The 27,071-nt window shown below is 53.3% G+C and overlaps 2 protein-coding genes across 2 annotated transcripts; one reads left to right on the top strand and one right to left on the bottom strand.

Annotated features, from left to right (window-relative positions):
* Nucleotides 1-13,034: 13,034 nt before the first annotated feature.
* Nucleotides 13,035-14,541, top strand: SAT4 (serine/threonine-protein kinase HAL4/sat4; the record flags this gene model as incomplete). The annotated part of the gene is made up of 2 exons (XM_053190124.1): nucleotides 13,035-14,357; nucleotides 14,410-14,541. The coding sequence occupies 2 exons, from the start codon at nucleotides 13,035-13,037 to the stop codon at nucleotides 14,539-14,541; spliced, it is 1,455 nt and encodes a 484-aa protein (XP_053052546.1).
* Nucleotides 14,542-19,175: 4,634 nt separating this feature from the next.
* On the bottom strand, nucleotides 19,176-20,526 carry N0V96_008505 (uncharacterized protein; the record flags this gene model as incomplete). Its single annotated transcript, XM_053190123.1, has 2 exons — nucleotides 19,176-20,253; nucleotides 20,324-20,526. 2 exons carry the CDS (start codon nucleotides 20,524-20,526, stop codon nucleotides 19,176-19,178), a joined length of 1,281 nt encoding a protein of 426 aa, XP_053052545.1.
* Nucleotides 20,527-27,071: the final 6,545 nt, after the last annotated feature.

The raw sequence follows: 27,071 nt of genomic DNA, 5'->3' as shown, positions 1-27,071 counted from the left end.
CATAGAAGGCAGAATGTACATGCGAGGTCTGCACGAGATATTGCGGTATCTGCTTGTTGGCTGATGGCCATGAGCCTTGCACTTTGGGGGCTTTCTGTCTGTTAAGTACACAATCCACTCAGGGTCCCATGTGTAAATGTATGTTGGAGCGAACCGCAGGATCCTAGTCAAGTTGCGCTAATACTGTGATTGTATCAGTTGGTATCCGTACTTTACTTACTTTTGTATTTTCACTGCTGCTCCCTGGGGTCATTGCTCCGGGCGGGTGTAGCGGAGTCGGGAGAACCTCCAGGGGAATGGTCCAATCGAGTTGGTACCTTGGGTCAATATACCTCAGTGTACCTCGCCTCATGCCTCGACAAATCAACTTACACCTTTCTTGCCCCCCTTCAATTGGGTATAAACTATTACATTTGCCAACCAAGAAGTCTCAAGAAGTCGCGAGCACAAAACAATGCTTCACATGACATTTTAGCTACGAGTCCAGTTTCTGAGACTTAGTCTAAGCAAGTATGTGTACAGGTACGAGGCAGAAAATCGCGGATAGCCACGAACCAATGTGATAACCATGCGCAGGCTTGAGCCTACCGACCCACTCGTGGTGATGCCCAGGGAAGTTGGGTGTTAGTTCTGAAGATTCACAATCGGGTACACTACCAGCCAGCCACGCTTCCGCCCCATATGGTAGCCGCATTTGCCCTGGACCATATTTGTCGACTCTAATCCCTCATCAGGTCTGGTCTCTTAGCTAAGCAGGCACTATGCGTTTCTCAGATGAATATATAGAGTCCTAGAGATTTACAATATCGACGTTGGAGATGAGATCGAGTCGTGGCCTTCAAGTTTGAAACGAGAATAAGGCAAAGTTCTCACACCCCCGCCGGTCCTGGTGACTTCGTTAGGAACTATTTATTCATCTCCCGTTATGCTCACTGCCAAGTATCACATACGTCCACTGGCGATGTCCACCCTTCTCCGTCTATCAAGGCCTGGGGTGTCACCAACGGATCACAAGGGTCTGTCCAGAGCAGCAACATGCCATGTCGACTTCCAGTTCTTGCGTTGCCAAATAAGCCCGCCACAGATGAGATGTGCCTCTGGAGAAGGGCTTATGGTGATTGGGTTAAGAGTTTCGCTATAATAAGAGAATGATGGCATCTTTGGGGACGCTTTTAGCCCAGGTTTCTCGATCAATCATCGTTGATTTCGCTCCAACGCTTTCGACGCTCCAGGACCTGCAGCATCCTAACTTTGCGACACGATTCCAACGCGGCAGCGCTATCTTGAACATGCCATCCCATTTCTTTTACAGAGCTTCACGCAATCATTAGCGCGAGCAGTCAAGGCTACATCGTGACACTTACGACCCCATCTTCATACTGATATCTCCGACACTTAAGACTTAAAAGGGATGTAAGCCCAAGTCAACTGCATTATCCCGATGCCTTGCGGCCTCATGGCATTCGACACAGCAGCAATACCATCGCCAATAAAGTAGCCTCACAAACCAACTTGCCCTGGATGGACGGTGCTCTCAATATGACAAGACCCACTTACGATCTTGTCAACCTGGGAGTGGAAGCTGATGCGGAAGAGGCAGATCAGGACAAGACAGACGATGGCTTCATTCCCTTAACGGGGTATTCTCATATTATAGCTTTGTTGAAGAAATAGACAAACAAACCCAGTCCCCTCACGATCCCCATCCATCCAGACAGGCCGAATGACACCAAGCAATCATTGAGTTGCAGTCATTCAAAGCCATTTTTTGTCCGGCGAGATAATAGTAAACCCGTCGGTCTCTCAAGAAAGAACGTCACATCTAACGTCCTCGCTTTGACTCTTGGTTTCAACCTCACACTACCTAAAAAGGACGCCGCTAGCGCCAGGGTCAGAGTTGACTAGTCTAGTATTCGAGGATACTGGAACGCCTCTGTGAACTCTCCAAGGGTTGAAGAGGACTTTTCTAAGAGCTTTCAAGCTCCTACGGCTTAGCAATGGCTGAATATGATCAGCAACAAAGTCGGAATCAGATATGTATGTAGATGCGTTTGAGATCACGAAAAAAGTTCATGTGGAAGGCACCATTGGCTTTCAGTTCTACAACTGCTATTCTGTGGCCGTGACTCCTGGCTTATCAAGCACGAGGCAATACCTGACGGGTCTGGCCTGGTAGACAGGCAACATTAGGGAATATACCACTAGATGCGAGCCAGACCAGCGGGGTTCCTCTCTGTCAAGGGGTTCGCCAGGACCTAAGATTCACAGTTGATGGTGTCGGACATGTAGACCTCAAAATGAACAACAATGGCAAATTTAGTCACGACTAGCGGGCAAGACGGCAAAGCACTGAGTTCTGGTTTCTTGCAACTGACCGAGCTTTCCATATGGGAACTTCCAGAGGCGAGCCCCGAGAACCCCCGAGCAGTCAAAACACTTACCAGCATCTCCAGATTGCTATAGACGATAGCACGATGACAGACTTTAGTATCATTCCCGCGGGAGATACAACATTCTGTACGGACTATGGGAGTCTCATCTTGGAACGTCCCCTTCAATAAAGTCTATAAGATCCATGGCCTCGACTTGCGTTTGTAAACAAACGGGCTATAAAGCTATCATATATCTGACAAGGGTAGAACAGTCTTCTTGTAGTCATATAGCTAGATGGGTATAATATACCTGGCATATTGGTCCATGAATAATGCTAACTCTGACGTAGTACATTAAGCCATCGCGTACCTCCTAGCCTTTAGAATTCCTGTAAGTTTGTTCTTCCTGTCCATCAGTCATGTCCATTTCGGCATATACGTGAAAGAGACTATTAACAGCTAAAGGAATATCTCTTTCAGTATCAAGGACGAAAAACATAAGCTCAGATTGTTTGTCCACCATCTACCTTTCAGACAGCTGGGTGTCGTATAAATACCAAGTGGAAATATCAAGATCTAGTATCTACGATATGAGGGGTGGCTCTGCCCTTTCTTCAATTTGAATGAGGTAAACTCGTTATCCACTTCTATTCTTCCGAGACTATCAAGAAATATATTGCACTGATCACAACCCAGCCGGGCTATTCAAGCAAGGTACCAACGCCAACCACAAACCCCTCTCCCACGAACGCTTACAATTTTCGACTTTGTTTTCACGCACATCGAGGGGGAAAAAGAGGATAAAGTCTCCACGAAAGTCCAACTCTGATAGCCTAATATCCCTTAGCAGCACATAGAGAGAGAGAGAAAAAAAAAAGACAGAGTCCACAGTCCAAAAAGGGGGGTGCGTGGTGTCGACTTCGAAACCTTTCCTGCCCCGTAGCAATGACGACCACACCAGCCGCACTCGATGCGGCTGAGAATGAAGGAATGTACGGCTCCTTCACCTTCACCTTCACCTCACCTCACTCACTAGAACTCAGAGACGACTCACACTGTCTCAGCACACCACCCACAAAGTTTACCAAAACCACAAGGTCTCACCTCAGCTCCAGCCGGGTGTAAGGCAGGCTGGCAGCCCTCTGAACGAGTCGTTCGTGCGCTGCTACACACTATTGAGATACATTACACGTTCCTGATCCCTCCTTCGTCATATCTCTCTACGAGAGGAGTAAGAAGAAGCCGCGATCACCCGAGAGCATTACTATCCAGAAGTCAACAACCAAGTAGAGGCTCACAAGTGATAAGAGTGGGAGATAGAGACAATGCGACGAACAGGCTAAGCTTTAGCCGAACCCAACCAGCAGCGCTCTCTGTTCTCGCGTGCATGGCGACATGGCGACATGGCACCATGAGAACTGATATAAAGATGAGACAGGCATTATGTACCTGAGAGATGGAATAACATATGCAATGGCCGCCCGCTTCACCACCCTGAAGTAACTCTTGGCTCGCCACGTGCTGAGACTGTAGGTATCCAAAGCACACCGAATCACAAAATCCCGATTATCAAGCGTCGAAATCTCTTTCTATCAACCGAGTTCGCCACGGGAGGCGACTGCTGGGAAAAAGGTGAGCGGAAACGCGACGGAGGTTTTGCTCACCGCTCTCCTGCCAGCCACCGGCAAACCACCCCCCTGACCGGACCGGTCAGGCCAGCGGCTTGCGACGGTCCACCCCGTTCGTTCACTGCTCCTTCTGTGGTGACGAAGAAAGATAAGAAACAACAAGGGGGGAAGATAAAATAACACACACGCGCGTGAGATACAGAGCTGTACATGATCGCAGTAGGGCTGACTAGTGAGTCCCGACGAACACCTCAGGTACCCGTGGGGTTGCTGTGGGCACTAAGAAGGGGGAATGGGATGGGGGATGGGATTTTGGAATGCTTGGGATACATCTTCAAGTTGCACCAGGCGTCATGTTGATTAGCTAGCATAGCCAATTGAGCGTGAAGGTGAGACCGTTTGAGCCAACCCCGCCAGATAGCTCCATCGGGACGCGACGGCTGGGGTCAGACAAACGACATATTCCTTCTGTAGAGGTCTTGTCAGAGAAGAGAGAGACGACCCGAATCTTGATACCTACCCGTGTAGGTGGCCGGCCGCGGCACATGCCTCGCCAACAGTTCCGGCTGACGTTTCCGCCGGGCGGCTTGGTGCAGCACTGCAGAGCGGGAGGGTGCCGCCGTGTTGGCGTGACACCAGTACTCATAAAATGCGCCGAACTGCTGGGTAAAGCGAAACGAGCCACTGAGCTGCGAGCTTGTTTGCACGAGGGTCGCCTGGTTTTACAAGGTGAAGTGAGGTGAGGTGGTGTCTACATCACCGCCAATTCGTCGGCTGGGTTATGAGAGGATGAACTTGAGGCTACGTACGTAGGCACGTAGGCCCCGTTGAACCACACCGCAAGGTGTTGACGTTCATGTTCTGGACTTGTTGTCCAACAGATCAACGGCAGTGTCTCTTCTTGGGACATCCGAGAGAGACGCATGCTGTCTTTCACGCCAAAGGAGCGCCTGGCGCGGGGTGAGGACACACGAGAAGGATACGCCGTAGACGAGAAGTCAGTTCCGGCATACACTGGCTGAGCCTAGTCAGAGCACGACTGGGAAAAGTGATTTGTTCTTGGCACCAATACCAGGGCATCCTCCTCGTCCTTCCCCGCGCGGCCTCTACTCGCTCGCCTACGCCCGAGATGGGTCGATTGTCGTGGTCTGCGGACTTTCGGTTGAGTGTGGAACTCAAGGTTATGTCTTTCAGACACTTGCCCCGGTTTCCAGTTTCCCCGAATAGACGGTGCCAAGCCTTTTACAGGAAGGAGTAAGTGAATTAACCGCTCGAGGCCGTGGAACTCTGTCGAGACGGTGAGGGGAAGTTGTCCTTGTGCTGGTGCTGGTGCTGGTGCTGCAGACTGCAGCAGCTACTGCTCATGGGATGAAATGAGAGCTGCAAAGCCAAGCCAAGCAAGCCGAGCCGGGTAGGAGGAGGAGACTGGGGCAGAGGTCCGCAATTAAGAGGCCGCCAGCTGCAGATATCCCATGCTTATTGTTCGTCCTGCAGAGTCGTGCAGACACCCCAACTCAACCTCACATGCCGTCAGGTAGGTATAATATGAGAGGCAGGACCAGCAACCACAAAAAGGCTTGGCAGAAATGGGTGTGAAGAAGAGAGAGAGAGAGAGAGAGAGAGAGCTCTGACCTCCGAGGCAGTTGACGGATGGACAGCTTTGCAACTAACATGGCTGCTGTAGCTAGGAGAGAACCAAGGTGATACCCGGCGCGTTTAGTTGAGCTAGCCTGCAGGTCATCTGGAAACTGGAGCGAGCAGACCAGTATCGAATCAAATCTTAGTGTGAGCCAATGAGGAAAGCCGAGAGTTGCGCCAGTCTCCAGAGAAGAGGCACAGAAACGGACGCGGCCGCAGCATCGGAAAGACGAGTCGAATTGAGTTATTGCAGGTACTATGTGAGCAGTCAATGAGGGGGCTGAAAGACATGGATTGGAAATGCCTCATAGCGGAAGACAAATGCAAGAGTGGAGTGTTGTGTGTTATGGTCGCGCTGCCCAAGTGGTGGCAGGATCATGTCTGTACGAACGAGTAGGCACTCTCGTCTGCTTGCCTGCTTGCGTGTGTCTCCGTTCACAAGTGAAGCAAGCCATAAGACGGCAGCGAGGGGCCGGGGGAATGGGGGGGATGTACCGCCTTAGCGAGAACAAGATGACCCATGGGCAACAAGTCGATGCGAGCATACCGACAATCTGGAACGGGTGCTGGCAGGTTCGTCTTGTATTGACATGTCTCTGATTGCTCGTGTCTGCCGCATGTCCGACTAAAGTACTGATAGAGTGCGGCGGCACCACTGCATGCAACAGGCGAAAGGGGATGGCTCATGGTGCATGGGCCGCAACAACCATGTGGGCTCACAGAGGTGATTTGCGGAGAGGCACGGAGACATCTTTCAAGAGTTATTAGTACGGATAAGAGGCACCAAACCGAGGCTCTTGGAGGCTTGGAGCCAGACCGTCGGAGTTGTAGACCAATCCAGGGGATTGATCACGTAGTCTGCGGACAGCTAAGCCTGAGGGCGCTTCAACTGGGTCTCACCCGAGTGTTTTAAACTGCAACCTCAAGTGAAGTGTATCTGGGGATGACAAAACAAGAGCGGGAGAAGGAAGGTTGAGGCTGGTTAGACTTATGGAACGCTGGCATGGAGTTGCAGGGTGCCGGAGCCTTGAGAGTGGAAGTTGCGGATGTCGGCGGCGAGGCAGCGGAGGTCAATCGCGAGGAATGGAGAAGACGGGTTGATAGCGAGCCAATGATGTCGATGAATGAGAATGGGGAGACGGTGAGCTCATTGCTGAGAATGAGGTTATGAGATGGGGAATGAAAGAGCAAGGAGTAGGTGCCAAGAAACGTTACACAAGTGCATGGGGGCTCCATGGGATGTGTGGTTGCGCAGTTCAAGACAAACCCGAATGCCTCCTACCTTAGTCTCAAGACCGAGAGTCACACGACCTGGGGTGACGGAGGATGGGAGAAGGAGAGCGGCGTGTTGTTGAGACGGCAAGGACTACGCTGCGTGCAGCAGCGGCTAGGTAGTTAGTAGTCAAGCACATACGGCCAACGACTCCCCAGCGAGTAAGAAAGAGGTTTGGAGATGCGAGAGGGTTCAGGGTACGAACGGTGCGGTCGGGGAGACCAGGAGCGAAAGGGAAAAGCCGAGATTCAATGCGGTCTGGTTGGGAGGCTCCACACGATTGGAAAGGCGGCGGTTTCCATTTCCTCATTTCCTCATTTCCTCGTTTCGAGGTTTGAATGTTGTGGTCGCTGTTAGTACGGATAGTTATTACCTTCCATTTCTCACAAAATGTGAACTAAATACGTTTTGAAAGTACAAGACAAGTGGAAGGCAAGAACAGGCAAGAGAATATTTATAGAACCAGACTGGACTACACAGTAAAGCATAGATTGTAAACGAGAAGTAGTAGACAAGTCAGAGCAACGGGATAAACAATGAAGAGAAACATGCAAACAAGGCCATGACATTGAACAAGGGGGAAAATTAAAGGGAAAAAAAAAATCAAAAAAAAGGAAGGCAAGACTTTCTCGTTCTGGGGCCGATGAAGAATGGAGAACAACGGGATGGATTAGGATGGAACGGAGAACGGTACGGTACCTCTTGCCGGCTTGGTATTTCCTGGGCCTTGCTGACTTTTGTCTGCAAGTACTCAACCCACAGCTGCAAACGTCATCGGCTTGCGCAGGCACTGTGCGGGGGAGGCATGCGGCTAATACCATCTGACAGTACGGCGCTTGTCGCGATACTGGGCGTCTGCAGGAAAGAGGACCTGCCTTTAACACAGGAAGCCAGGTACTCGAGTACCTTACCTTTCTCACTCTTTTTCCGTACCTTCTGTACACTGCAGACGTACCTAGAGACCTTGTTTTTCTCTTCACCTCTTCTTTCTGTCGCCATTTCTCATTTCCCCATTCTCGAATTTTTACCTCACACAAACCCTGAAGTACCGAAATAAGCCGAGCTGAGGGGCGAGAGATGGAGAGAGAAAAACACAGAAGACAGAAAGAAGTACAAGCACAAAAGACAAAAAGTCAACGGTACGAAAATTGGCCGGCCAATCGCTCTCACCAGTTGCCCAAGCATTCAGAACCAACGAAACACACACGGAACCTTCTCTCTGTCTCTCGCTCTCACACAAATCCCATCAAGCTTCTTCTGCGAATCCTGTCACACGCCATGAGGTCGTCCAAGACCTTCCAAGACTTGCACACAGTCCACAAGACGGCCCTTGTCCACCCTGTGCAGACCCCGTCTTGGCCTTCGACTCTAAGGCTCTAACCCTGCGTAGCGAACCCCTCCAAAGTGCGCCAACAGGGCTCAGAAAGATGTTGTGTGGGTGCTCACTCGCCGATGCCCCTCCGGCTTTGGCCCGCAGTCGCATCTTGAATCTCACATTACCTCGCGCCAGGACGCAGCCAGCCATGCCCTGTCCACTGCCGTTCGCAAAGCCGCTTTTCTCTTTGCAGATGTCGTCTTGGCGGGTCCCGATTCGACCACGCAAGGGCTGAACGTCCTGCACGGCACCGCCCTGCCTTCCATGTCATCGATCAAACCGCACAGCAAAATCCGGGAAGCTTGACTTTCCATGCCCTTTGACACATGTGCCCTTACAACTGCTCCGTACGCACTACGCACTACACACGACATCCCAGACAATGTGGTCATTGAGTCGCGACGGCCGCTAAGCCGGCGTCCACGGCACACGGCTCCTCCAGCTATTGACCTTACCTCGCAAGCCCGCACCAAGGCACGCACACATGCGAGGGACAATCATGCCAACTGGCACGGCATCTTTGCGCTTGCTTTCTCTTCAATCGGAAATTGATAAGCTGCCTCGCTGGCAATGCCGTCCTCGAGCCAGGCGAAGGACCTGCTTGGAGGAATGATCGATGCCTTTCTACGTAATGACACGACGACCATCGCCACAAGCCGACTCCATCCGCTGCAGCAAGCTCCTGGCAGCTGGCAGGGGCCGTAGGGCTTCGTCCAATTTTTCCTTGGTACGGAGAACGGAGTATTGCATTGCTGTCAGCAGACGCTGTTGCTTATGTCAGGCTCTTCTCTCGCAAGCTACGGATTATCAAAGACGGTTACCACCGCAGGCCGCGGGCCTTTTCTACGAGGTGGCCGCGGGCAATGAGTGAGCGCCAGGCGCGGGCGTTCGGCCATGTCTAATACAGAGCACTTCACGTATTCCGTACGGAGTACCTGAGCCTGGTCAATGCACAACCACAATGGCACTCTGCAGACGGCCGAGATGGTTATTGAATTCGAGGACCACGTACCGGAGCCGGCCAAGCAAGGTATTGACCAGAAGGCGGATACCAATACACAAGACTGACAAACCCAAGAGTAATACATCGTTCAGCCTAGGTAAAACGGACATGTTTGTTAGTCAAGGACAAGTCACCCCTTGGCCGGCGCGTCCCTGGTCTGCATCTTGCCCCAGACCAAAAATGCGTCCTGTGGTCTCCATTCATAGGCTTTCCGGCAGCCGAATGGTCCAGTCGGCGGACTAATGTTGCGGGCAGAAGCCCCCGACACCCCGTCACCCCGTTCCGTGGCTCAAACTAGTCGATTTGCAGCACCAGAAGACGAGACAATGTGAACGGAGCTCGACTTGGCCAGAGAGGCAGACATGGCAGAGAGACCCTCAGGGCTGCGCGTCTTGCATGTCGTTTACCTGATCCCGCCATTTCCATCGGTCATGTACGGAAGCGCCGTTCCTGAGGGATCCTCATCGGAAGCCACGTCAAGGATTCCGAAGTCTCATTGAACCTTGTAGACGAAGGTCTTGAGTTCTTGTAAGTTGTGCCTTTCGTACCCTAACCTGACCTAACCTTATCTTGGTGTCTCTGCCCACGCCTGGTCCACTCATCAGAGACCCCGTCCGATGCACCTACGTTATTGTTACTGCATCTGTTGCTTGCCTGCTTCCCGCTCTGTGTCCGCACTGCGCATGGCGGTGGTCGTTGTGGTGGGTTTCCCACCAGAGTGACAGATGGACGGACTTTTTTCTTCTTCTGTTATTATGGAGATGTACTAACCAACACTGGCTGCCATTGATGTACCTGTTTCTAGTGGGAGTCCGGGTAAGTAGCTATTTGGTTGTCAGTAACCCATTTTGTATCTTTGTCTCTTACCTCGGTACAAGTTTGAGCGTTTTCTTTCAAATCAAAGACAGGTTCTGGCTCAACAACTCAGCCCTGTCCCTGGTCACTGCCCCCATCTGAAGGTGCTAAAGGGATCGGGTAGTCTCCGTCGAAACGGGAAACGAATACGCCACATTCTGGAAAAAAAAAAGGGTAAAGGACGAAAGAAAAACACTCACCAGACACTGTCACTTTGCGAGTACACTCTGCAAGTGAGAAAAGATTTTCTGGCATGCCCTTGATATCACTCACTTGATTAGTAGAAGCCCCTTTGATCTATCGGGGGCTAGACCGAATCGTAACAGCAACAGCGGAGTGGCCAAGGTGCCGTTCGGAGCAAACTTGGGAGGCTCGACATATTAGCTGGAAAACCTCCAAACTTTTACAGTAAACAGCAAAAGGGTGACAAGAAGGGTGACTGATGGGGATTGCCGACTGCCGCTCACAAGCGCGTTCTGGAGGCACCTCTCCACACCGAGGGCGAACAAACCATCTTGAAGCCAAAAGCAGTTTACGCGCCACCTTTCCAGTCGTCTTTCACCCATTACCACGGCCAGTCAAGAAGACAACCTTGGAAGACGAAGGTTCTTGTCTGTGTACGAGGCAACTAACCAACTGGTACCGTGGATTGGTGTAGTTTTTGATTCAGACACTTCACGAGAGCTAGAGCCTAGACCGTACCGTTGTAGCAGCAATTCGGACCTTCGCACTCTCCCTTTCATTTGCTCTTGGTAATCCATAGTACCACAGTCTACAGGCGGGCTACGAGGGACATTAAGGACTAAACTGGATTACCAAACAGGTGTGCAATTTCGGCCTTGTTCCATCCAGGACCACACACGGCAGTCAGTCACACCGACCACGAGTCCACGACTGGTCTGGTGCCGAGCAGCAAAGCAGGCCAGACTTTCCTGCCACCCTCTTAATGACGAGAGGCAAAGCAGGCGAGCCGTGAGGAAAGGAAAAGGGCCGTCGAGTCGTGGGGAGATTGCTGACAGATCAGAGTTCGATTTAGGCGGTGACTGCTGACCAGCACAGCGACAACAACAACAACAACGAGAACAAGCCTTTTTCCAGCCCTCCTCCCTGGAACAGCTTATTGCTCCTCTAACTCGTGTTGACCAAGGCACCTTGGTCGTCGTACAGTAGTGGTGGGTAACTGTGTATCCGTACCTTTTACGGCGTGGGAACCTGGAAGCTCTCGACCTGCCCCGACACACTCACACTTCGCTTACACCGCCCACCCGCCGCCCGCGGCCTGTTGTGTGTGTGTGTGTGTGTGTGTGTGTGTTTTTCCTTCCCCTCAGCAAAAGGGACACAACCCACTCGAGGGCGACGCAAAGCAAAGCAGTAAAAATAACCTAGCAGTACTTGTCAATCACCCCGATCACCTGCGTGGAGCTAGCAACAGTGCCAGTACCTAGAGCGGTACCAGTACCAGCGCAGTGGAGGGAGGGAGTGGAGGATCCCAGGTCTCCAGTCTCCAGTTCTCAAAAGTCTCCATTCTGCTGTTTTCTGCCCATCTGCTTTCTGCAGGCCGTGGCTAATACCTTAGGTAGCTTTCGCCGCTTCAGTAAGGTACCTTAGCTCACGGTAACCGTACGAAGTATACTTCACATCCACACCTTTCACCTTTCACCTCTCACCTCCGGCCCTTCCTACCTTTAGGTTGTCGTGGTCCTCGCCAGCCGGAGCCCGTCTGCATTCTGCCCTGAGGTCTCAAATTCCTCAACTGCACCGAGCTGCAGGGCAATCCAATGTTTCCCTCGTCAGGCCCCACCTTGACCCTACTTTACCTCAAAAGACGCTACACATCCTACGCTACCTTACTCTACACTACTTACACCAGGCCACCACCTATTCATCAACACCTGCCCGGCTGTCGCAACCTGACTGTCTTCCCCCCTCTCACCTCCATCCCCTCCCAATTTCTCTGGTATTATTGACTGCTCGCTCGCCCGCCGCCCGCCCGCCGACGCGTAGCCTGCCACCAGACCGCTACCTACCCGCCGCCGCTGTCGCCTGCTGGGGCCAGACTTTCTCGCTTTCTCGCTCCGACCGCCTCTGCCTCTGCTCAGGTTCCCATTCCTGCAGTCCCTCTCTCTCTCTCTCTCTCTCACACACACCTACATAATACTCTAATCCCTACGCCCATCCCATCTTTTTCGTCTTGTTACCTTCCCTTCCGACTTCTTCTCTCAAAAACTTTGAATACTACCTACAGCACACCCCCCTTCCCTTCACTCCCACCTTTCACCACAGGGACAAAATTAGAAAGAAAAGGGGGTTGAAACAGGTCTGCTATTTTGTCCGCCCTGCGAGTCACGTCTACTTGGGCCCGAGCCCTCCCACTGCGCCGAGGCGTTCTTTGCGCCACAGCGAGCCCTTTTTTCCCTTGTCAGACCTGAGCCTCGACACTCGACGGCACTCCCGAGTCTTACTCGGCTCAACTCGACTCGACTCGACTCGACCAGACAGACCAAAGACTTGAGTCGCAGACTTTACCCCCCACCACCACCACTACCACCAGCCAATTCTGCATAACCTGTCTCTGCTGCCCCTCCAGCAGCCCGCCTTGCTGTGCATAGCTGTTCATTCTTGCCAGCTGCACTGCACCCACGCACGCTTCCCTTGCGGCTGACACTGACACCCATCTGCGGCCTACCTGCGTCACCGATAGCCGGAACCAAGAGAGACAACAGCCACCAAGGGGAAAAGAAAGAGAAGGAGGTCACCCGTCGGTTCGCTTTCGCGTATATACCGCCTCCGTCCCGTCCACCCTTTCTCTCTACCACCAGGACCCCTCCAAACGAACCTTTCACCCACCAAACAAACCTGCTGCGCGCTCATGCCTTCCGCATCCCCCGCTATGGCGAGCCCAACAACCGCCTCGGCGGCCAGTTCCAAACCTTCCTCAGTCAAGTCTGACGGCAAAAAATCGCCGCGTTTGACCCCGCAAAATGGCCAGTCCCTTATCAACGGCAATTCGTCCCACGACGCCCTGCCGAAACCTGCCGAGAAACCCTCCATGAAAGACAAGCTCACGCGCATGTTCTCGACCAAAGACGTCAGCCGAAACGCTATTGAGGTCCCCCATCGACCCCGCGGCTCCAGCTTTAATGGCAGCGACAAGCCCCAACCTCCAAGCAGGAAACCATCCACCACCACCGCAGAGAAAGTCCCCGAGAAACCAGCCAACAAACCCGCAAAACCGCCCGTAAAAGACCTTCATCGATTCATGGCGAGCCCAGACTTGCAAGGTGGCCACGAGCACCACCTCAAGTCAAGTCGCAGGCAGGAGAAGCTCTCCGACATGTGGCGTACCCTCATCGGCAAGAAGCAAGAGCACGCCGAAAACGACTTGTCGCTCGTCTCTAACTGGGTCGACACGCTCAAGGCCGAGAAGGAGGACATGGCTGGCGACAAGAAGAACGGACCAAATGCAACGACCACTCTTGTAGAAAAGTACGGAAAATGTCAGGAAGTTGTAGGCCGGGGTGCCTTTGGAATTGTCAGGATATCCCACAAGAAGGTCGAGAATGGTGTAGAAAGACTCTTCGCCGTCAAAGAATTCCGCCGTCGCCCAGAGGAGACGGAGAAGAAGTACAGCAAGCGACTGACTGCCGAGTTTTGTATTTCGTCGTCGTTGCGTCACCCCAACGTTATCCATACTCTGGATCTGCTCAAGGACGCCAAGGGAGATTACTGCGAGGTCATGGAGTTCTGTGCCGGTGGTGATTTGTACACCCTCGTCCTCTCCGCCGGCAAGTTGGAGGTTCAGGAGGCGGATTGCTACTTCAAGCAAATGATGCGTGGTGTGGAGTACCTCCACGAGATGGGTGTCGCCCATCGCGATCTGAAGCCTGAGAATTTGCTGCTCACTACTCGTGGTGGCTTGAAGATCACAGACTTTGGCAACGGAGAGTGCTTCAGAATGGCCTGGGAGACGGATCCCCACATGGTTTCCGGCCTCTGTGGCTCTGCTCCCTACATCGCACCCGAGGAATACACAGACAAGGAGTTCGACGCCCGCGCTGTCGATGTCTGGGCCTGCGGTGTCATTTACATGGCCATGCGTACCGGTCGCCACCTTTGGCGCGTTGCCCGCAAAGACGAGGACGAATTCTATGCTAGATACCTGGAAGGTCGTCGCGACGAGGAGGGCTACGGACCGATTGAGTCCTTGCACAGAGTAAGTCTATCTGATTTGCTGATAGTATTATCCAGAAACTAATAGTCTTTAGGCGCGCTGTAGGAACGTGATATACTCGATTTTGGATCCTAATCCCACCCGTCGCATTACTGCGTCCCAGGTCCTCAAGTCAGAGTGGGGACGCGAGATCAAGCTCTGTAAGGCTGGTGAAGAGGGCCTTTGAACAACAACCTTGTTTTGGAACTACTATGGTGGACAGCTTCTTTCTTGTCAACAAGACTTTCAACAACTCATTTCAACGGCGGAATAGCAATGACCGGAATTTTCCATCCCGGCACAACGATAGAACAATGCGTCTGCACAGACAGCGTGCGTCAACCGGCGGTCTTTTGACTCCCTCTTTCAGCCTGCTTCGATTCACACCCTTTTACACTTGTTTACCTGACGATTTTACGACACCCCCCATGCGACCCTGTTATTGCGAGCATCGGCGTTTGGCGTTTTACCCTCCCATGCTGCTTACACCACAACAACCTACTGTTCAACGTACATATGACACCCTCGTCTTTGGAACGGGGCACCGGCAGAACTACGCTACAGAGCCAGGTCCTACATCGTTGGGTTGACTTGGCCAGCAGTCCCCAACACCTCATGGAACGAAGCTATAATGAGCGACGGATTGAAGATGCGTAAGGGCATTCACGACCTGGAAACGGAAGATGGACTTGGTTGAGCCTTGGGGAAGAGGCTTGGTGGGATGGTTGAGAACCAGAAGGAATTGGTAGGGACCGGATGCATAGGCATGATGCATCGGGTCTTGGGAACAACGTCTTGGGAGACTGCACGCGTGTGCGGGCGATGGGACTAATATGTTCCGCACATTTGCCAGATCCAAATGTCTGGATTGATCGCGTGGTCTCCCAGCAGCAAGTCAGTCCCCTAGTCCACTCGCTTTGCTCTTATAGTGAGTGGCTGTATTCTGAGCCAAAGACCTAAAGAAAGAAAAATTTAATGAACAAAGCAAAGAGGAGCGGCATCCTGGGCGTGATCATTTTTGTGACTGCTCTTGTCTGTGTGCTCACAACTCTTTGCCATGAATTTTACTTGGGTCTGGCAGTCTGAGCGGTCTTTGCGGACCAATCTGTTCGGATGGTCACCTGTCCTGTGTCCTGGGCACAGGCTGATCCGTGGTAGGACCAACAGAAGCATATCGTTGGATCTATTGCATCATTGGGATACGCAAAGCCACGATGCTCTATCTGATCATCTACATCTCCAAAAAAAAAAAAAATTTACTCGTCGGGGGCGCAGTATAAAGTTGGTCTACAGCCACATTGCTTATGGGTTTCCATCATTGCTGAAATCTACTTTCTATATCACAGCTTGGCAGATGACTTTGCAGCCTTTTGGGAGGAGGGCCGATGACGAATGGAGGTTGGGGGCGGCCGTGAAAATTCCCGCGGCTTCAAGATCTGGGAATGGGGCGCCGGGCCAGATCTGAGTGCCGGAGGAAGAAAGTGGGGGCTCCCCATAGCTCTTGTTTGCTGCCTTTCCCCCGGGTGGCCCGATGCGCGGTGTCCGTGGCTGTGGGGAACCCTCCCGGGCGATGAAGTCATCTTCTTCGCTTTGGTATTGGTTTTTTTTTATTTTTTATCTTTGGTATAACTTTATATCAACCAACCCCTCGGGGACTGCGGCTTGCCTGCAAGTTCTTCCCGTCCGAAGGTCCGTCTCGTGCTTTTGCACCGAACCGAGACTTCCGGGGCAGAAGAGGGAAGGGGGCCGCTGCCAAAGTACATACACCTGCGGAACGTCTTGGCGGAAGACAGCTAAGCCACCACCGCCTGACTGTCGCTTGCCAAGATCTGGCAATCAAGAAAGGCAGGGGCGGACAAAACGGGTTTGAACTTGTGATTCTTCTTATCCTTCCTTGATCTTGGGGTTTGAAGAAAAGTCTACTTTTTGTTTCTCGCCATGGCGACAAGTAAAGCGATCTTGCCTTGGCGCGTTCATCATACACAGTAAGTAGTCTTACTGTTTCTACCTCTGGAACACTCTGGAAAAAGGGAGCGTGCCTCTTCTCTTGCGTCCTGCTTTTTTTCCTTGGCGAGTATCATACTCATTCCGCCTTTACAATACTGGAGGTTTGTTCTGTTTGCCCTGTTGGGAGCGGTCAGCGGAAGGTAGGCTTACCTAGATTTCACACTTGGTAGAACTGGACTGGCCTGGCCTGGCCTGACCTGGGCATGCGGACCTAGAGCACGAGACAGCCCGACTCACACTCACTACCTACCATTAGGCCATTGAGCTTCCCTTAGCCCAGAGCCTCAACGAGGAAAAGGGAAAGCCAACGCAGCAACACCCACACTTCTCCCAAGTTCCATGGGAGAACTGACTGCTGACTGACTTGATAGGCGGGACTGATTAAGAAGCAAATGGATGGACTATCCCTAACTTAACAGGAATGACCAAAAAAACATACACCGCCTCTTTCTCAAAGCAGAACCCTAACCCCCCACGAAAGAGCCTCATTCACCTCCCCTCGTCGGTAAGTTGACTCACAAACTCTTAGGCCAGGACACAGGGGTACGTGTGGTCTCTCTTGATCCCGTGGCCCTGCTCATCCGCTCCCCTCGAGTCCACCGCACTAGCATCTTTCCAAAGATCTCAGACAGTCGTGTTCACTCTTTTTCTGCAGCGGGGAATTTTGGAGACTAGTAGCTTGTGTACCTATATCAGTGAAGGGAGAGGTAGGTAAGGTATAGGGTAGTGAGTGGTATAGTACCAGGTAAGCTGGCTAGCAAGGCAGTACACAACTGCACCTGCCCACCCCCCTCTTCTCTTTCCGAAGTAAGGTAGACTCGGAAATCTCGATAGACTCAACCAGCGTCATCGACCGATCCCTCCTCCGGTTCCCCTTCCACACTCAAGATCTTGGGAAGAAAAAAAGTCCCCATTCCACCCGCCGGGGTGGCGTATAGTATAGCACCCCTCCTACCCAAGTCCGGCGGCCAGAAAAAAAGAAAAGCAAAGCCTCTTTACTCTCCGTCCTCCCCATGCGTTTCCAGAACCGGCGCCAGCGCAACCTGAAGCCAACTTCCCTCCCCCCTCTCTCAGTTCCCGGGACTCAGCTGCCCTGCTCTAGTGTGCCAAATATCCAATACAGCTCCCTCCGCGGGCCCCCGTGGCTTTCTCCCAAAAATGACAAAGAAAATAACAAAGAACCCACGGCGCCGGATCCGGCTTGCGGGTTTACCGCCGGAGCCATACTCAGCCCCTTTCCCTCCCTCCCCTCCCCACCGTAACGACCACTGGAACGGGGAAACAAGGTTAGTTCCCAAGTGGGCAAACCTTCTAGTTTTCCGCCCTTGTACCGCATGCAGAAGACCGGAGAAAAGGCACGTCTTCTCGAAGTCTTCCATGTGTTTGGGGGGCGGCCGGCGGGTCCGAGAGTGAACGACCCACACCGTTCCCGGGTCCCCGGGTGCCGGAGTGGACAAACCGCCGTAGAGGACTTTTGCCGAACCACCACCCCCCCCCCCGGCATGGCACCGGCAGGGATGAGAAGGAACCGGAGCAGCGGGAACAATACAGACATCTTCCGGGTGCCCGGCTCTACGTACTAGGATCCAGCTCGCCGGGCCCATTCATATGTCAAAGACCGGGCCCTTGCTGCTCGTCTTCCCGGCCGGGTTGCCGCCCTCTGGATGGGTCCGGCCTCTTCGCAAAGGGGGGAGGGGGGATAACTAGACGCCTTTCTGCTGGTTATCGTGCGTCTCCTCCGCCGGTTTCAGAGACCCCATGATTGCCTTTCTACCGTGAAGTGAAAGTTTCCGTACGTCTCAGGTGTTCCTCTACCACAAATGGAACTTCTGGCTTCCCTCCTTTCACGTAATGAAAAGCTGTTTTTCACATCTCATCACCTTGGTTGTGTCGGCCTTGTCATCATCTACCTCCTGGTCTGTCCGTGACGGTGGTTACACTTCATGTCATGCATTGCATTTTGTCACGTCACACACGATGGAAGGGTCAAATCTTGAACTGAAAATGAAAGCCTCAAGGCCTCTTGTATATGCGTGTCGAATCTTCAGTACCTCTTGCTCCGATATACGTAATACCAAGGCGACAAAAGTAGCGCACAGGTTGGCAGCTCCCGAGATGGGAAGCAGGAAGCATAAAACACAAAAGAGATACGCGCCGAGGGTATATCCCTCGACCACCATTCTTTCCCCGTAGCAGACGACCCCAAGATAATACATACAGAGAGGAATCTGCACCCTCTTCTCTGCTCATGAATCTCGTGCCAACCCGTCATTTTCCCGTAAACACCGGTAATAACCACATAAAAATGACAAAGCAAATAAACGCCCCCTGGCGCACATCTTAAACTTCCAGTGCAAGAATCGAACGTAAAGTCTTCCTCAAACCGTGGCTGCCCCCTTGTAGAATAGAAGCAAATCAGAGCCGGTAGCGCCAACCGCCTCGTGTCCGCCTAGCCGCGCGCGAAAATACTCCATCGCTTTTTCCTCGAGAGAGAAAGCTGAAGTTCGTAATGATCGGTTTCGTTCCTTGTTAGAGACGTGCCGAGGAGGAAGCTCTTCGTAGTTGCAGACATTAATCCCTGACTTAAATCCTATCCTGCCGCGATATTTTTTAACATCCTCTTCTTCCTACTAGAAGATGGCAGCAAAAAGAGTAACAGTGGACGTGACACTGCCTCAAGCCCATGCAAGCTGGCCGAGATTGAATCGACGAAAGGGCGGGGCCGGATCCCGCAGGAAATTGAAACCTAGGAGTGAGACGCAAGTGGCCTACTCATTGAAGTGGAAGAATCGAACAAAGACGACAAGTGGCTCTCTAGGAGTGGAAAAGGTCCCAGGCTCTGGCGCAGAGCTGCATGAACTCCTCGCGCTTTTGCCTTTGGCTCTCGGGGCTGTCCCGACCGGCGCCGAATGGTCCTCTGCGCTGGGGAGCTGGACCATGACCCAATGGCGGGCTGCCGTCCTCATACTCGGCGCGGGTTCGGCGCCGGCTTGCGCTGCGGCTGGGATCAACAGCTCTGCTTCCCGGGGCAGGGGAAGGAGGCGTAGGAGGCTGGTGAGCGTTTCCATAGTGAACGATCTTAGGGAGCAGTTCGGGACGGCCACCGGCGATCTCGTGCTGTGCCTCTTCCGCTGACTTGTACTCTCTAGCACGTCCGGAAGTAGGAGGGCCATGCTGCATCTGAGGAGGGTGGCCAGGTGATGCCATGGGGGGACGGCTGGTCTGGGGGTACAGAGATGTGGGAGCGTTGTCGGGGTGGCCAGAGACCTGTCCAAAGACGTCACTGATGGGCGGAAGACGGTTGTTCGTCTGGTTGGCAGGGACGTGGTGGATGTGAGAAGTGTTGGAGAGGGTGTTCGGCTGGTTTGTGATGTGGCGAGAGAGCGGTGCAGGGTGTTGACGGCCAGTGAAGGAGTGTCCCAGGGGGGCCGACTGGATTACTCGCTCGTTGGCAAAAGACTCGGCGGAGGGCGGCAAGATGGAAAGCTGGGCCTTGTTCCTGCGAGACAAGCCGGGGGTCTTTGCTGCGAACTGGGAAACAGGGTCCTTTCCAGAGGTGTCGGGGCCATCGCCCTTTGCGGATTGCTGCTGCATTCTCTGCTCGATGATCATGCGTTGCTGATCTCTCACACTCATGCTGCGCTGGAGCTGCTCCTTCATGACGGGGTCCTGGGTGACAAAGCCGGGGGAAAGGCAGGCAAGGCCGACCTCCTGAATGCCCAAGTTGTCCCTAGCAGTCATGGGTCTAGCAGTCCCAGGAGTGTTGGAGCCCGGGTGGGCGCCCTTGTTTGACAGGTCGAGTTTGCGTGGCCTGTGACGAGTCGTCGGCAAATCGGGGGAGTTGGGCTCCTTCTTTACAACGATCTTTGGTGCACCGCTGGCATGTCTTGCGCTGGAAGGGAAGAAAGAGTCAATTGACTGCGATTACGAGGCAATGGGTTAGGCGTGGAGATGCAACTTACGCGCTGGGAGGAGATGATTTGGGAGCTTGGGCGGCACCCCTGGGGCTGCCGCTGCCTGATCGATGCGCCGTCGCATTGGGAGTTCCAGTCGGTGCAAGAGTTCTTTGTTGTGCAGGCGAGGAAGCGCCGTGCTGTGCGGAAGACGCGGGAGCGAGATCAGAGGGGAACGACGGTCTGTCGTGAGGGGCCGGAGAGGGAGCCATTGCGATCGCTGTGCTCATAGTTGCTGTTGGTAGGTAGGTTTAGAAGAATGAGGCGAGAAAAAAAGGGGACCGGTCGGGGCGGATTGCTGCTGCTAATGCTGCTGCACCCGACACGCCTGTTTGTCGTTTGGTCTGCAAAAAGAGCCTTACTTGGCTTGACGATAGCAGATATGCAAAGTCGGAGAATGGAAACCCGTGCAAAGAATTGGCCGAAATGCAACGAGTCGTCGGTAAATTAGTTAAAGGGCGAAATTGACGATGTCGTCAAAGGCTGGGTGATTGAGATGCGCGACTCTCCCTTGCTCGATGCTCCAGTTTTAAATGGGTCGAGATGGATGGAATTGTCGACGTCTGACTTTTGACGAGGAGGAGGTGCGCGACTGCAACTCTTTCTGTGTCAGAGGATTGGGGTTGCCTAGGCCGAAACGAGAGGACTCGACTTTAAGTCGGTTTTATTGGTTTGTCGGCTAAGGTAGACTTGGTGGGGAGTGACTTGGGGAGTAGTCAGTGGACTCTTTGTCCTTGTTTTTCTTGCCCTTTCTTGCGAAGCGCGGAGTCGCAGCAATTGACGCTTCGAGCTTGCGCTTTGAGCTTTGAGCTTTACGAGAATGGCCGAGAGCGGGCTTGGGGAGGAATTAGCCTGGCGGGTTGCGGGTGCACTGGGCGGCGGTGGAGGTGATGGTGTGGTGCCTCTAAAGGTAAGGCCTCCAAAGGTAAGGTACCGTAAGGCAGCTGATTGCTGCTGCTGGGCCGTGAAAAGTCGGAGCGCGGGTAGATAGAAAGCGGCTTGGTCTGACTACCTAGGTGAGAGGGATGGCGGGGCGGAACAATCCGAAATGTTGTAGAAATAAGAGAAGAGACAAAAGGGACAGAGCTGCTTGCTACTGCTCTGCTGCAACTTTTGCTGCTTTTTGCTGGCTGGCCGCTCTTGGGATTGAGGCGAACTGCGACGTGGAGCTGGAGCTGTGGAATGCGCAGCGGACGATTGTGTGCGCCAAAATTAGTGGTGCCTGGGAAAGGTTGTTGGCACGGAATGACTGATGGACAAAAGACAATGGGGTCGGCCAGGTCGGCTCGTGTGTCAGGTGGTGTCCAGAAAAGGGAGCAGATCAGTCTCAGTTCGAATCAGGGCTCGCGGGGGTGGTTGGTTGGTTGGTGAGAAAGTCCTTTTTGTCTTTCTCTTTTTCTCGAGTCAACCGAATGGACAGGTAGATGCCCAATGTTGAGTTTTAGTTTGCAGAAGAGGGTATATGGTCGTATTAATTAGTTGGCGCGAGACGGAGAGTGGACTACGAGGGTGGAAGCTGGTAGTAGTAGTAAAAAGTAGTAGTAGTGTATGGTCCGTCGGGTCGTCAGGTCAAATCAACGAAAGAAGAAGGTTGTGGTGGTTTGTTTTGTTTGAGAAAAAAGCGAGAGACTTGGTCTGCGACGTCGGGAGGAGAAAAGGTCAGTCGCGGGGGTTTTTGAGAAACCGGTAAAAGGAGGAGAGGGGGGTATCGGGGAAGGAGAAGAAGAAGAAGAAGAAGTAGAATGGACGGGGTGAAGAAGGTTGGGAAGAGAAGCGAGCGCTGGACGAGACGAGGGTTACAAAACAGAAGTTGAAAAGGATGGAGGGGAGGGGTGGTGTTTAAAGCAAGCGTCAGAGACACCTCCAGGCTCAGGCTCAGACTCTCAAGACACAAGACTCGGGAGACCAGGTAGGAGGGGACGGGGATTGGGATTGGGATTGAGACGGGGACGGGGACGGGGACCCCAAAGTTGACAAGTCGAGGACAGGTCAAGAAAACAGGGACCAAGGGGGTAAAGGGCCATACATAGAGTGTAACGACGGGGGTATGGTGACAATCCAGTGACAAGTTTGTCGAGAAAATGGGAAATGCTGGCCACCTTACCTTACCTAACCACTGTGCTGCGTGTGTATGTATGTAGTTTTGCACAGGTAGGTATCCTCACGGAGAGCGGTGCGGATACGCAGTAAGGCACGGATAGAGTGGTATAAAGTGAGACTGGATGGAGCAAGACGATCAAGAACTGACCAGGGCCCTTGGACAAGCAGTTGGAAGGATGGATCTTGGAGACTTGGAGGAGAGCGACGCACCAGGAGGTAAGAGGGGTGGAAGGGGCGGGAGGGGGGTCACGGAGTAGAGGGGCAGCTGTGGTTGTTTTATTCTCTTATGAAAGGGGAACACGGGGAGTGACACAATTATGGCCCAGCCGGCACACCAGCCAGGCTCTTCTCTGCTGCTCTGTTACTCTTTTCTTTCCTTTCCCTTCCTTTTCCTTTGCCTCTTCTCGTTCACGCATACAGTTTACCTAGTACTACTCCCTACAGAGTAGTGTACCGCTGAATTCACCTCACCTCGCCACAGTAATCCAGTGATACTACAGCAAATGTCGGATGTGCTGAGGGTTTCCGGGATCTATGCTGCAAGAGATGCGATTGACTGGCTGATATATACGTACTCCGTACAGAGTCTTCCAGGGCAGGAAGGGGGAGGGGTGGCTCCCCTCATCGGAAAGAGGTGTGTGCATAACGCCCATGTGCTGTACGGGATTATGGATGCACCTGCCAGCAGTTCCAGCTTGAGTTGGCCTCTCTTTCTGTATCCTTACGCAGTATCCTCATGGCACGCATGCCACAAATGCGATTCCACTGTGGTATTCTCCCACTATCCTACACACACACACGCACACACACGACAGAGAGTGGTGGTGACATTGGCTGGTGGTGGTGCGGCGGAGGCAGTCTAGACTTCCAGGCCACCTCAGAACCCAGGCCCTCGGTCTTTCAACACTTCATTTATACGGGAATGATTGGACAGCAACATCTGACGGTTGCGGCCGTTCTTCTCTTGTTCTCGTCCTGCTTCTACGCTTCTACGTTTCTCCTCTCGCCTCCGCCTGGTGAAGCACCACTCAGTGTCAGGAGCGACGACAAGATGCAGAGTGGCATCCGTGGGCTCGGGTGCTCTGGACCTTCTCCAGCTGTTGGTTGGTTCGCAGGCGTGTAGCAATGGTGGAGGTGCTGCTGGGCTACCCGGTACTATTCGCAGTGTGGCAATGTGGTTTGCTTCAACTCGAAGACCTCTCAGGCTCACACGAACAAACCCAGCACAGGCGAGGACAGGACAAGACAGGACGGGACGAGACAGGGCTGGGGCTGTCACCCACGCTGCCGGAAAGACTCCAGTGCAAGGAAAGAGAGAGAGCGGAGGAAGACGGTGAGAATCCGGATCGTGTTCAATCTCAAAAGGGGGCGTGGGATGTGGTGAGCGGGGGCACCGCTTCACCTCCGTACGCAGTAGGCTGTTTGACATTGAAGGTCAAGTTTCCCCCAGGTGGGTTCCTGCTCTTTTCCTCCTCACCCGTTCTCATCCTCCCGTCTCCTTGTCCAAACCCTCCCTGAGCTTTTTCGGGACCCCTGGTCCACAGCTCCCACACAGTCTGCACTTCCTATTTGGGCACCCATACAGACTAACAGTGACGGGATGACAGGACTGGAGCTGTCTGGCCGACGATGCTGATCAATCATCCAGCCCAGTACGAAACGGATACTCTCAACGACCTCCTAATAGCAGAATCCAAGAGAAACAACTATCATGGGCCCATGGCATGAACAACAACAATGGCAATACTCCCCCTTCTTGTTCTCAATCCCAATCTCGATATCCATGCACAGACGAGAACTGGCTGCATTGCAAGCCCAGCAACTAGAATGATGAGGGGGAAGCTACCACAGCACCTCGGGGAAGCTAAGGCAAGGCACCTTTGCTCATGTGCCTGAGGTGCCTGGCATGGCATACCTACACTACCTACCTACCTTACCTGAGGTAGATTCGGATACTTCTTCCAAGTCACTCTATACCTACCACAGCATGATAGTTACCTGTTACCACCTCTCAAGTTACGGGAAGCCGCCTCAGCAATGCTACCACGGTACGATGCCTGGTGGCCAAAGGAAGGGTACCTAGCGCGTGGTAGCGTCTTCCACCATAGAACTCTTCTACAGTCACAACCTATCGAAAGGTACGCTGTGTCGTGCCTCATCCCCAATCGACGGCTACCGCAGGCGAGGCTCGTAGGGCCGCGACGGTTGGCCCACGCTGCGGCAGGAATAGCAGACTATTGTTTCTGATTGGGTTCGATGCCAACCATCCTGCAACACACGAGCCACCGCTCACCAACTCGCTCGTTCCCCTCACCCCCAGGGACACACAACTTCTCCCACCAGATTATCAGGATTGGCACAGACTGCACTTCATCGATCAAGCACCATGGGCCATGGGTTGGCCTTTAATGACACCGGACGACAATTCTCCTCGTGCGAGACAAGACATCCCCGACCTGCCAGGGTGACCTGTAACCCTGCCGAGTATGAGAAATACCTGCTCAGCCTGCTCCCAACGCGCCGTTACCTATGTCATCCATGTACCTACCGTGATTACCGCACTCTATCAAAGACGGGGGAACTCAACAGACAAGCAATCGGAACCCTTCTCCTTTAGTACAGTTAGATGCCGATGTCGAGATCGAGCCAAGCAAAGGTCCGAGGCGCAACAATAAGGTAACGGATATGCTCTCCCAAAGACCAGACGGAAACACCACCGGCGGGGCTTCATTACACTTAACTCTGTCCCTCGACAACACAATCCCTCACTCCTTATCGTCCTCTTTTGGATGTCTTGGCTCGGTTCGGTAGGCTTGCCGTGCCGTGGGCTACAGCAACACAAAGCCGTGGCGGCCTCATCTGATGAGAATCACCGCGGCTCAAACTATAGAATGTCGAGTTCTCGTTGCATCGCGATACGTGGCTTGGCACCTGCTTCGTCATCTGCTTCCGAAGCAGAGGCAATTCAGAACCGCTAGTCAGCTCAGCTCGCCCGCTACCGCGCAACACTATCTGTGTCGTATAAACCAAAGACGACCCAAACTATCACGATCCCGTTTCTGAGACCCTCGTTGACGTACGTACCACCAGTGCGTACGCAGTGCGGTCCAGGTCCCCGCCATCAGCTCAACTACCTACGTACTACACAACTGTGTGCACCCAAGCAGCCCCTGGCAACACCTAGAATTCAGCCCGCGCTCTCTCGCATTTTGGCATTTACTCACCTTGCGAGATCGAACCCCTGGCACTAACCACTTCCGCACCTGCCATGACGGGGCCTGCCCTGCCAGTGGATCATCCAAAACGGGGACTCGGTTGTTTCAACCGTAGCATCACAGCGATATATGGAAACGTCCATTGCTTTCACCGCCGTGGAGCACCACGCAGTATTAGATGGCATACTTTCGACCAAGTCTACCTCCTACGTGCTAAGGCTGTCGTGGGGCGCAAAAGGACGGAGATGCTCCATGGGTTGCCCGTCAGTCGCGATATTGGTGTCATACCGCTGTCGCCGAGGCGTCAACCACGCCTTGGGCAAGCCGATGATCTCGAGACGGCAGCTTTCAACCTGGCACCGGACCCTGAAAAGACACCGCCAGACGGCCAGCCCGGGTGGCCTGTGCCTACGCCATCGCGTCTAGATATCCTGGCACCGCCTGCGCCTGCGCTTGGTGCCTGTGCCTGTGCTTTCCCGCACACATTGCCGGTCATCTCCAAACTCCTAATAGCTCTCGTGGTATTATTAAATGCTCATTCTTCGTCGCTGCCGCACCCCGGCACTGCAGCCCCCTTGCGGGCCACATCAGACGGAGCGATCACTAGGCTGTACTGGCCCGTCCGGGCGTCGGCCCTTCACGACTCTCTCCTATCCGGCAGATGTTCAAGCCACTTGCGGCCCCCAAGTGAGGAAACCCGAACATTGGGGGCGACGACGGCAATTGGAAGGTGAGAACAACTTCTCAGCTACCTTCATTCCCGTTGGTGGGGCTCCCAAGAAAGAGGCTAACCTGCGCACAGCATCTGTATCGCGACAAGCACTTTGTCCAACCGAAGCCTGTGCGAATGCCGACCGCCCAGTATCTTGGCTCACCGTCGGAAACTGGACCGAAAAACTTCATAGAAGTATCCATGAATAGAGGGGCATCCAATACTCCGTACTCGACAATCGGAAAGACCTTGTCGTGTGTTTCTCGAATTACTTTTTTCTCCTTTGGCCCCATGGTGCCACTGGCCAGACTACAAACGATCAAACCGATTCATTGCCAACCCAACTATAGAGCCTGAAATTTCCGTCGATAGGTTCGGAATATTTCGACCAAACTTCAAACGAGACTCTCACCGGTGAAATATAGTGCCTCTCCACCTTTTCCTCCGCCAGTATCACCCCTCCACGTCCACCACCCCTGATCACACCTGACGGACCCAGAGACTCCACATGGATGAATCTGCACAAGATAGATTGCCCAATCGGCCGTCCGAGTCTTAAGTCTGGTCAGCCAACAGCATGGGTTGTCTCTGGCTCTTGTGTCGCGCGCGGCGGCTCACGACCAAGCAAGCTCTGGACTAGAGACGGCGTTTCCGCTAGCCAGAAAGTTATTTCCTCGATTCTGATTGCTCCTCGCTGCCGCGCAGGAAGCTCCCGACGCAGTATGCAGTC

The sequence above is a fragment of the Colletotrichum fioriniae genome (genome assembly GCF_027942845.1).
Source record: "Colletotrichum fioriniae strain IMI 355084 chromosome Unknown scaffold_10, whole genome shotgun sequence".
NCBI lineage: Eukaryota > Fungi > Ascomycota > Sordariomycetes > Glomerellales > Glomerellaceae > Colletotrichum > Colletotrichum fioriniae.
Note: the sequence above shows the minus strand (reverse complement) of the source record. Positions and strands in the feature narration are given on the sequence as shown.